The sequence below is a fragment of the Sarcophilus harrisii genome, chromosome 5, assembly GCF_902635505.1.
Source record: "Sarcophilus harrisii chromosome 5, mSarHar1.11, whole genome shotgun sequence".
Classification (NCBI taxonomy): domain Eukaryota; kingdom Metazoa; phylum Chordata; class Mammalia; order Dasyuromorphia; family Dasyuridae; genus Sarcophilus; species Sarcophilus harrisii.
This window is the reverse complement of record NC_045430.1, coordinates 177,977,085-177,989,679: the sequence shown is the minus strand read 5'-3', so window position 1 is coordinate 177,989,679 and position 12,595 is coordinate 177,977,085. Positions and strand designations below refer to the sequence as shown.

At 34.6% G+C, this 12,595-nt stretch overlaps 1 protein-coding gene across 1 annotated transcript in view; it reads left to right on the top strand.

The window, feature by feature from the left end:
- UBE2H (ubiquitin conjugating enzyme E2 H) overlaps positions 1-12,595 on the top strand; it is a 133,424-nt gene that overhangs the window by 74,422 nt on the left and 46,407 nt on the right. Inside the window, exon 3 of the mRNA XM_031939048.1 lies at positions 843-917. Within this exon, the coding sequence (XP_031794908.1) occupies positions 843-917 (75 nt within the window). The remainder of the gene's footprint in view (positions 1-842; positions 918-12,595) is intronic.

Genomic DNA, 12,595 nt, shown 5'->3' with positions numbered 1-12,595 from the left:
GAGAAGAGGAAGGCTGGATTCAGGGAGACCGTAATAAGGAGGCTTTTGCAATGGTGTGGATGAGAGGAGCCAAAGGCCTACTGTGTGTGTGTGGTGGTTGTGGTAAGAATTGAGGGAAAACTCATGTGAAAGATCTTGAAGTAGAAACAAGGAAAAATAAGGAAACTTGGTAGTTGATTGTGTATTGGGCTGAGTCTGAATAGAGTAATGAATGAGAATGAAGCGTTGAGCTTTAATTATCAGAAAAAATTGCTGGTGCCTTGAATGAAATAAGGATTTTAGAGTGAGAGGTAGATTTCAGGAAAAAATGAGTTTAGTTTTATCTCTAGTGAGTTTGAGATGCCTATTGGATATCTAGATGGTGACATTCAACAAGGAGCTGGGGATATAATTTTGGGGCTCATTGGGGAGATGAAGAATGCATATTTAAATTTGAAAGTCATCTGCAAAGAAAGATGATAGAACCATGGAAGTGATAATAAAGAACATTATGTTACACTTAATCCATAAGATGTAGGGCATATTTAATACTCCAAGAAAGAGCAGCTAGGATTGGTTGGACAGACAGAAAGATAATTATGACAGAGCAGTTTCATAAAAACTCAGAGATTAAATTATGCATATGAGAAGATAGTTAACAGTGACAAGTCCTCCAGAGAAGTTAAGGGAGGGGAAGACTTAGAAAAGGACATTTTAGAGGATTTTGAAATGTCTTTAAGTATTTTAGAGTTTCACCTATACCCTGACTTTGATATTTTGTTGCTTTATAGTTATATATTTGATTTATATTTATATTCAGAAAAAACCCAAACAAACATATTTAATATGCTTCTCTTTTACAGCACCATATGAAGGTGGAGTGTGGAAAGTTAGAGTGGATCTTCCTGATAAATACCCTTTCAAATCCCCATCTATAGGTATGCAGTAATCCAATTTTTTCTTTAAAATTTTTGAGCTCATAAGGAGAGAAAAAACAATTGGAAAGCTATAATTTGTGGGAGTTAATTTATTCTAATAATAATTATCTGACAGAATCTGTTTTACTTAATTAGTGAATACCTGTATTTCTTGTAAAGAGAGACGTTTTAATACAGTTTGCTTGGTAGGATGACTCTTGTGACAAAGGTGATATATTTTCTTTTCTTCCCTTCTAAGGCAAGTTAAACAATTCTGAGACTGAAGGTACTTAGGAATATTTACGGTTCTTCTTTGAGCAATATATGATTAATTAAGCCTTACTTAAAAAGGCAAAGTTTACAATTTAATATTTCGACATAGCATATTGTCAAAACTCTAATCTTGTAGACCTATAATTTCTCCATAGGAAGAATTTTTTAAAATTGTCTTTCTGTTCAGAATACTTAGTAATATCACTCTTTCTATTTTGATTCCCCCTTCCCCCCCCCCTCCCATTTTGTTCAAATCCCAGCTCTGACACTTAATTGTGTGGCCAGGACCAAGTCATTTAACCTTTCTTTCCCTCGGTTTTATATGTGACTGAAAGATGCACCTCTAAGTGTAGTTTTTGGATTAACCAATTTAATGTTAGTTTTTTAATTTCAGATAGCTTTTTATTTAACAAATTGGGGAAAGTTTTTTTTTTTTTTTTTTTTTTTTTTAATAAAAACACTAAAAGTACTTAAAATAAGTGACAAGAAAATATTCACACACAATAAAACCATTCACTGAATCAGAAAGGAAGGGTGCAGATCTAGGCCAAAAGAGGTAAGGAACCACAGACATTACCAACATCATGAGATAATTGTATAACTTTTGCAAGATGTCATAGAGTTCAGGAAGGGTGGGTTCTCTAAACATCACTTTTGATCCCAGCCGGATGCCCCTGCACAAAAAGCTCTTAGTCTTGACCATCTGCCTCTGCTTCAGGCTTATGGCTAAATCCCAAGCTCATAGCATTTTTATCTGAAGTTGATGGGCCCCGGAAAACCAATCCTTACCAGGAAGATTCAGCATTCTTCTTTCTAATTTCCTCAGCCATCAAAAATATTCTTAATTAAAAGATTGAGTACTTTGTTGTAAAAAACCTCTTATAATACACATAAATGAAATATACACATACACATTATGACTTATTCCTAATTCAAAGAATAATTTAGTTCTTAAGTTGAATTTTCTTCAAGTATTTGGAGAGGTCATACTGTTTATTAAATAGAAGGGAAACAATGATATAGATAAAAGCTTTGGTATTTTTCTGATTGCCCAGTTGCCTCTCATTAATCTGATGAGAGGCAGGGAAATAGAAATCAGTTTTTGTGGAGGCTCCTCTAAGGGGTAGGATTAGTTAATTAAATTCAGCTAAACCATTCATAAGTACCTTTTAATTGAGCAAGGCCTAGATTCTAGATATAGTCAATCCTCTTCTTTCCCGAGGAAAACAGTGGGGTGATCAAAAAGGAGAATGTTGATATATTGAACCTATGGAAAAGAGGGGATTAAGTTCTACCCTGCTCCAAAAACTGTAGTCTTCACAGTCAACAGCGGCTGCAGACATTCTGGCATGAAGTTTTATCAAACATTTTTATTTCACTAAGCCCCATCACTGATTTTGCATGTTTGGGCTTACAGCCCAAAGCAGTTGCACTAAGCTTTTGGGGCATAATCGCAACACAAAACTTGAGTTTTAAAGGTAAACAATGAAAATTTGATAAAAACATGGAGAGTTCCTTACAATCATGGGGTGAACTAGACCAAGGTATTTAGTAGGACACCAGCACTTACACAAAGTTGCACACATTGTGCCTCTTTTTTTCCCTTTACTGTGCATAGTTGGCAACTCCAAAGTGAAAATGAAGTTACTGATAAAATTATAGGCATGTTTGAAATCACAAAAGTTAAGGGAATGAATGTTGAAGACTGTATTATCTTTTGAGTCATCTGATAAACCTTTAAATGGTTCTTTTTGAATCCCTTAATCTCTACTGATATACAACAGAAGTTGGGGGAGAGTGTTAACTGATTTTTTTAAAAAGACAAATGAATTCGCTCCTAATTTACATAGAGTTATAATCTGGATAAGTGTAAATCACATGTTTTAATGTATTGGACTAGAAGGGTCAATTTATGTTTGTGTGGGAACCCAGGAAGAAGCCTTTGAGGTAGATTGCTTGGGAATGTTTGTATGGTGAGGCAACATTTATGCTTTAAGTCAGAGAAGGCAACACATTTTCCTATGAAAAGCAAGGCGAAAGCCTGACAATGAGTTGTTCTACACATGTGCAAAGCCCTAGATGTCAGATACCTATTAATATCTTGAAGGAGTGCCTGCAATATTTGCATTAAGGAAACAAATTGAATAAAAGAATGAGTACATTGTGCACATTCTGACCAGCAAGATACTTAGCAACAAGATAACATTTTAAACTCTTATTATCTTTAGTAAAAGCCTGCTTGCTATAGAACTTCAGAGAGCCCATTTGAAATAACATTTTTGGTAATTATTTCTTACCTTTTTTGTGCTGAAAAGAACTTACCTTACTGTGAAAATGAAGAAACAATAAAAGTATTAGAGGAAAATGTTAGGATACTAGATATGAAAAGTAATCAGGTTTAATTAGACAGAGGAATTACCTTCATTGCTGTCTTTTATCTATCAGTATTACTTAACTGAGTATTCATCATGTCCTGATTACTGTGTTGGGCCATAGTATACCTTTTCTGCATAAATTAATCACAGGAGGGAGTATATTTTTAATTGTATATTCTTTTTAAAGTTTCGGTAGCATATGCACACACTTAGTCACACATTTTTGACATCACATGTCAGGGATACATTTTGTTGTCCTAGAAGAGAGCCCCATTGGAATTGAATTTGTGACTATAGCTTTACAAACATTATACTTCACTCTTTAAGTATATACAGAGGAATTCAATGTTTTTTCTTTGAAAGACAATCTAATTATGATGAAGAATGAGTCATAAAGAGAACTTCAACTAGTGAGACTTCTTGTACTACTATCGTGTATTTGAAAGTTAGACTAATATTAAATTGATTTGATAACCTTCGGGGTCTTTTCTAAACACTTTCTCTTTTTTGTGATTGTGTATGATCATGAAGTAATTTAAGGAATTTTTCTGAGTGACATTTTCCAAGTATTTATATTTATAAAACATTTAATACCATCAGAACAATTTGTAGAATCTCATGAGAGACTTGTGCCAGATATGTTAAATTGAGAATTAGAAATGTCAGGAATTCTTATCATGATGGATTTTCATTGGCTATTGAAAGATATTTCTAAATTAAAATTGAATCAACAAATAAACTAAAAAGCTAAACTGCGAAGGGCAGCTATTCTTTTGCAGATAGAGTGTGACATGAAGAGCTAGATTTAAGTTTCTGAAGCAGTTTTAGTGTTTGTATTTCTAATGATTATAAACACAAAAGTTGCTGTTTCCTTTGCAAATTGTGCTTAACATTAATCATAAAGCAAGATTATCATCTAAGATCTTAGAGCTCCAGCACTCACTCTACCAATTCTGAAGCTGGTCTATGGTTTGGCTATATGAGCAGAATACATATGCGTATGACAGCTACATTATCAGCTAGCTACTTTATGCTGAGCTGAGCCTTACTGTCATTATTAGCAAAATAAACAGAATTACAATAAAGGCACATTGAAATAAATTATAGGTGGGTAATGATAAATGGATTTCTGAAAAGCAGTAGCCCAGATGACTAGTCTGGCATGCATCAGTCAGAAATATGTCCTCACGCTCTCGCTCTCTCACTCTCTCACTCTCTCCCTCTCTCCCTTTCCCTACTTCTCTCTCTTCCTTTCCCTCTCTCCTTCTCTTCTCTTTCTCTCCTTTTCCCCCTTCCCCCTTTAATCACTTTTACCAGTAAGATAGAGAAAAGAGTATAAAGGTTCTACAGATAAAGATTTGGTTTCACCAAGAATAGGGTTTTTATGTGGACACAGAATATAGTAAGACTTGATGGTGTATAGTCTTTTCAACCGTACCCAACCATTATGGGTGATTAGTTTTGTTAAAACATGACATTGCATTCACTTGAAAGGCATTAAAATAACGTTGCATAATGATAGTGGAATTCTTCAATACTTCATTAGTGACGTTTGTTGTGCAGTAGCCTTAATTGGGCTAATTTAACTATACTTATACAAAGTATGCCTCTATTGAGAAGTTAGTTCATAGCTATACCCAGAAAAAGAACTCTGGGAGATGACTAAAAACCATTACATTGAATTCCCAATCCCTATATTTATGCACACCTGCATTTTTGATTTCCTTCACAAGCTAATTGTACAATAATTCAGAGTCTGATTCTTTTTGTACAGCAAAATAATGTTTTGGTCATGTATACTTATTGTGTATCTAAGTTATATTTTAATATATTTAACATCTACTGGTCATCCTGCCATTTAGGGGAGGGGGTGGGAGGGGTAAGAGGTGAAAAATTGGAACAAGAGGTTTGGCAATTGTTAATGCTGTAAAGTTACCCATGTATATATCCTGTAAATAAAAGGCTATTAAATAAATTAAAAAAAAAAAAAAAAGAGAAGTTAGTTCAGTCCCCAAATGTAATGTTGTCGTTGAATTTAATGATATTCCAGATTCCCATTTAGGAAAATATAAGTTCTTGGATCTTACTTGACATTGAACTTTTGGAAGCAAAATTATGCATTCTATATATCTTTATAAAATTTGTTCCCATCACATTGAAATTGTTACACTGTATTATAAGCTAGGAGCAATTTATTAGCACTTTATGCAGGTTGACACTTTCTGTCCTTTAATTATACATTTTACTAACTTGTGATAATGTAGAAACCTGTACAGTTATTTGAACAGTCAATCAACAAGTGCCAGGCATCGTGTTAGGTTTTGGAGATACAAAGACAAAAATGAAATCACCCCTTCCTTGGAGCAGCTAGGTGCCACAGTAATAGAACACTAGCCCTGAAGTCAGGAGGACCTAAGTTCAAATCTGGTGCCATACACTTTTACACTTTCTAGCTGTGTAACCCTGGGCAAGTCACTTAACCCCAATTGCCTCAGCCAAAAAAAAAAGAAAAGAAAAGAAAAGTAATCACCCCCTCCTTCAAGGAGTTTCTATTTTCTTTGGAGAGCAATATAATGAATTGTAAGTATAGACAAAATAAGGGATATAAAATTCCTTGTGGCCTCATGTTATGGGATTGGCTTTCAAGCTGAGCATAGAAGGAAATGAGGGCTTCTTAGAGGTACAGGTGAAGAAAAAACACCTGGGCATGTTGTGAAGAACAACAAGAACATCAGTTTGGCTGGACCAAAGAGTACATGAAAAGGAATAATGTGTAGTTCTGGAAAGTTAGATTATAGCTAAATTGTAAAAATAAAAATTTTAAGGCTAAATAGTGTTTGAAATAGTTAGAGAGTTGGTATTTGATCATAGAGACAATGAGGGGTGAAATCCACTAGAAGGAATTGGTGATATTGGTAGGATGGAATGGAATGAGGAAAGACAAGGTAGGAAAACCAATTAGAACAGTAGTTTAAGCAAGAGGTGAAGAGGAGAGAATAGGAGGTTGAAAAGACGGGATTTGACCATTGATTGTCTGTGGACTTGAAAGTGAGCAGTTGAGCATTACTGCGGTGCTTAGAAGGATGATACTGTCCTTGCAAAAGAAGGGGAGAAAAGATGATGAATTTGAGACCTCCAGAACATTCGATTTGAAATGTCTAGTAGGGAACTGGAGATATAAGACTAAAGCTCAGGAAAAAGGCTAGGGCTTGTCTTTATCTTCAGAGAGTGATGAGGTACTGAAGGGAAGCATGGAAAGAGAGTCCTCTTTAGGGCACACACACACAGTTACGGGGCAGATTATCCATCCAGGAAAGGAGGCGTGGTCAGAGAACTAAGAGTTGTGCCTTAAAAACTCTAGGAGTGTGTGCTCAGGAACCTTGGTGACTATGAGGTCCAGAAGAATGAAGGCTTAGCAAAGACCCTCAGATAAGAGCTTGTTTGTTCTTGGGGAGAGGGCTTCTTTTTTTTTTTTTTTTTTTTTTTTTTTAGACATTGCTATATTGATGTTTTTTAGTCATTTTTATTTTCATATATTTCCCTTTTTTGTGGTAATAGTGGTAAATGTCAGGAATTTGGTATTTGTACTTGGATTTAATTTCTGATGACTGCTTTCTAGTCATGTTGCCTTGGGCAAATCATCTCCTGTCTCTACACCTCATCTGTAGAATGAGGACATTATATTAGAAGATTTAAAAGTTTCCTTCCAGATGTAAACCTGAAATCCTTCCCCCTCACTTCCTTCCCTAAAGGAAAGAATATAACAAATAAAGAGAAGCAGTTAAGCCTTTCTATTCAGTTCATTATGTCTAGTCTGACAGTTTATTCAGTGTTACACATCCTCAGCCCCACCTTCAACAGGAAGAAAGCCTGTTTTTTTTTCCCCCTCCCCCCCCCCATTTCAGGCCAAGCTTGATCATTATAATTATTATATATAATGGGTGATATGTTATAGATATACAATATAACATAATTATAATTTTGACTACATAAAAGAGGCCATTTTCTGTCTCATTTCTTACCTAGCCTTAATCCCTGATTGGATGTTGCCTCAGACTGAGACCTATTAAAAGACCCAAGTTTAAAAAGGCCAAGGTCTCCTATCATATCCAGGGCCATGTCCAGTTGTCCTGATCTACATCTTGTCACTGGACCCAGATGACTCTGGAGGGGAAAGTGAGGCAAGTGACCTTTCCCAGCCTCCCTCACTGAAATCCAGTTTCCTTTCATGTTATGATATCACCTCCCTGGTGTCATAGTCCTCCTCAAGAATGAAGGACAAACAATGACAGTTGTTATAATTCTACAACATCCAGGGATTAGTTTGTTTTTTGATGTTCTTTCCATTTATCTATTTTGTATTTATTATTTTCCTAATTATGTTAATTTCACTTGCATCAGTTTATGTTTTTCCATGCTTCTCTTTATTATTCCTATTTTCTTCCTGCACAAATAATATTCTTTACATCCTTATGCCAACTTTTTATTCTTTATTTGATGGGTAGATACTTTGCAAATCTTTGCTACTATAATAATTCGTTCTATAAATATTTTTGGTGCATATGGGGTATTTTTTTCCTATCTTTGACCTTTTTTGGGGATATATGCCTAGCTGTGGGTTTTTGGTTATTTTGAAGAAGGTAATTTTACTTGAATGATGCCTCTTGGAAGCCTTATTACGATAGAGATTGAGGAGCGAGAAGAAAGGAAATGGTTGTAATGAGAATAGATAGCTTTTTCTAGGAATTGTGATGATAGCTTTAGAAAATAGTAGTCAAGGAAAAGATATTTAGGGATGGGAGAGATGGATAGATTTGTGGGCAGCAGCTAAGAGTCACATTTAGGGCAAGATATGGGAGGAAGAAAAGGGGGGGGAGGGAGAAGGATATGAAGGTGTAGGTGGTGATGGTAGGATCAGTCTGCTGGAAGAGCTGCCTGAGAGTAGGGGCCTGGGTGGTGATAGTGCGGAAGGCCTCTTTATGTGAGACTGATGAATGGCTTTTGTCTCTGGAATTTGGGAGGGGAGATCGAAGAGGAAGCTCACAGTGCATGGCCTTTCTTCTCGGGCATGTCTTCTGAGAGGACGACAATATGGGGCTGGGTGGTGGAGACCGGAGAGAAGAGGGTTTTTGGAACAGTGGCAGTGAGATGGAAACTTGGAGCTGCCAAAGTGTTGCTTTGAAGAAAGGGCTGTCTTTTAGATCAAATAACATAATTTTGGTGGAGGACCTCATGAGTACAGTTAGACAACTTCTTGTAGGATTGGTAGAAGTAAATGGTGCCAGACTGACTGACAGTCAGTGTGTTTGGTGAGATGTGAGCTAGCACATTTGGGAAGGAGTGAGGTTGGAGGTGGATATTAGGGAGCAGAAAACTATTTACCTATAGAGTCAACCTTGGGAAGTAGTGGATTGTTGTCTATATTCTTCAAACTTGTAAGAAATCCTGAGAAGTGGTTTAACACATTAAATTACGATATAGTAAGGTCTTTCATTTTGTTTTCTTATTCATTTTCTTTCCTTGTTCTTTTCTTGTGCAGCAAGAGAATTGTACAAATACTTTTGCATATATTGGATTTAGCATATATTTTAACATGTATAACATATATTGGATTACTTGCCATCAAGGGGAGGAGGTGGGGGGAAAGAATGGAAAATTTGGAACACAGGCTGTCCAAGGATCAATGTTGAAAAAGTATCTATGCATATGTTTTGAAAATAAAAAGCTTTAATTAAAAAAAAATGAAAAGTGGGGGGAAAAGATATATATATATATAGTAAGTTCTTTAAAATATAGTTAAGAAACAAGTTAGGATGAATGCTGCATTCATTTTTTTTTTTGCAAGTCAATAATTCAGTCTGTTATGTCCTGCATTTTTCTTTAAAAGAAAATTGTGTATGAGTTGTAATCAGTTCTGTAAGGTGACACAATTCTAAATAGTTTTAATTTAAAACCACAACATAATTGTTGTTAAATGAAATGTTTTTAAATAATTTGAGATACATTTGGAGCACTACAATAAACAGCATCTCGGTTTTCTTTGAAAATAGCATATAGGCATGCCATTGTAAATAAAAATAGGAAAATGTGTTAAACCACCCCTCAGGATTCCTTCTTCCTTTTAGACAATATAAGCAACAATATATTACCTAAAATCAATATGTAGTTTATAAATGCTTTTTTTTTTTATTTAATAGTAGCTTATAAATGCTAATAAATCTTGTGAAACTGAACCTCTTTTGAGTTTGTTCATTTTTGAGCTCTTTTTCATGTACTTTTAGGATTGCATTCTTTTTTTATATTCCTGTCTTTGGAATACTGTTATTTAAGCCTGTATTCAGAAGTTTGTATTTAAGGAGATTCATCATTTAAGTGTAAAAAAATTTATTTCTTAAAGAAATTCATCAAAACTTAAACATCTAATTGAAAAAATGTCTGTGTTGTTTAAAATGGTCACATTGAATATCTAAGCTTTCTATGACTACTAATGCTATTCACACTTCCAGTACTTCTAAAGTACTTTAAGCATTATCTTCAAGGCTTCTTTTACTTAAAATTATGAAATCTGAGAGTCAAAAAGAAGCTTAGGGGTTATCTGATCCAATTAGTATCAGACCCATGAGTCTCTTCTATTTATAGCACTAACTATAATGTCAGTAATCAGTTAACATTTATTAAGGACCTGCTATGTGCCAGGCACTGTGCTAAGCTCTGAGGATATAAATGAAAAAAAAGATAATCCCTGCTCTTAAAAAATTTACAATCTAATAGGGGACAATGGTAGATAAAAAGAAGCTGAAAAGGAGAGAAGAGGGGCCAGAAGATATCTGGTAAAGGGACATGAATCAATTGGAGCAGCTGGTAGGAATGTAGCTTCCAGTTGAAGACTCTTGTTATGGGGGATTCACTAACTTGGAAATAGAACAATCAGTATTGATATGGCAAAGTGCTTTTATATGCCAAACCTCATGTAAGCCTTATAACTCCTCAGAAAAGTAAGTTTTACAAAGTACCATTATCTCTGTTTTATAGATGAGGAAACTGAGTCTTGCTTATCGATACAACTAATGTTGGAAAAGCTTCAGTTTCAGAAATACATCTGAGACCTGTGGTTTAGCTAGCGGGCAGAGTCTCAAATTATCTTCAATCTTTGTGGGTTTTCTTGAACCAGCAGTAGTGGTTAATTGAAAGAAAGATAACCTGTGTTTAGAGTTCCTTCCTCTAGTGTTCCATATTATTTTGATTAATTCAGAAAAGAAAGAAAATCTTAATACATTAAGACTTCATAGAAATAAAGGCCAGAATCATATCTTGGAAAAACAAAAGTTTGAATTAGTTGCATTATGAAAAAATACTCACATTCGTGTAGCATCTCTATCCTGTACATCTTTTTCATATGAACATCTGACTTTAAAACTTGTTTATATAAAAATGACTGATTGACAGTATCTTTCTTCTTTTCCAACCTCACATTACTGTGTCTTGGATTGACATTGTTATTCAGCAACAGGAACTTTAGGGTTACTTTTATAATCACTTTGATTACACACCCTTCCTCCACAGTGAGGAAAGGATATCAGAGACTTTTAACAGAATCCCCTTTACAGCATTCATACATTTTCATCTAACCTTTCTTTGAAGGGTTATTCTTTGAAGATGTCTAATGAAGGAAAACCTATTAAATACTCACTTTGTGTATAAGTTCACTGTCTGTTCTACTTCTTTATATACATATATGCCTTTAATATTCTATCCTTATAATATTCTTTATTTCCTCTTTCTTTTTCCTGTTAGCTTTTCATTGTTTTAGCCAAATAGCCCTAATCAATAAGAACAATACTAATGTTTTACATGTATCAAGAATAAAGATAATTTTTATGCTAAATTAGATTTGATAAAGTACTAGTAGCAGCAGTCTCTACATCCTTGAACTTAATGACAAAATACCAATTGAATGCCAGTAGGTATAAAGTACTGCACTTAAAAAGTTCTTTACTTGTCCTCTGGGAGAGAGGGCAGGGAGAAGGGAGGGGGGAAAAATTGGAACACAAGGTTTTGCAAGGGTGAATGTTGAAAATTGTCTATCCATATGTTTTGAAAATAAAAAGCTTTAAAACAAAAGAAAATTCTGCAGGAAAAAGTTCTTTTTAGTATCTTCACAAAATTATCATGTGTCTTATCTCTCCATCCTCCATAAATTAAATCTACTTTCTTTCTTAAACACCAGAATTTGAATAAAGAATGCTTTTTTTCCTTGTTTTATTTATTTAATAGTATTATAGAGTCTTTTGGTAATTTTAGTGAGTGTGCCATTTTGTGTCCATTCTAGTGGTTTTCTGTAAAGCTCTTCTTAATCTAGTTCAGTCTTTCTATCAGTAACTTGAATAATAGTAAAGGTGTGGTTAAAACATTTTCAAACTGGTATGAAATTGGGAAACTTAGTTAATGCATTGAAGGAAAGTATTGAGCAGTTGTAATGTTAGGTTAATAAGGTTATATTTAAAATCCCTTATGGACTTAAAAAATCAATTACATAAAAACTGATCAAAGGCGAGAGGTGCCTGGAAAACAGTTCTTATGAATGATTTGTGATTTTACAAGCTCACTATGAATCAGCAATATAACAAAGCAGCCAAACATCTTATTTGGTTTTTGATTGCCCGGTCAGGCCACGTCAGGAATATCCAGCTCAAGGAACTAGAGTTTTATAATCTATAGAGAAAAGATTTAATGAAAAGCAAGATAACTGCCTTTAATGGCAGTTGATCTTATGTGGAATTGAACTTGTTCAGGGCCTGGTAGGTGCTGGGGGGAAACTCCAAGGGCACAGATTTCAACTCAGCATAAGAAAACACTTCTGGAAATTTAAAGCTACCTCCAAACAAATGCGTCACTTGGTGACCTAGGAATTTTTATTCCTAGAGAACTTGATGTGAATCTTGGAAATCAACTTATATGTAGAAATGTTGAAGAAAGGATTCATGCTTATAAGAAGTATACTTTGATTAAAAAAAAAAAAAGTATACTTTGATGGTTGAGGTTGGAAATCTA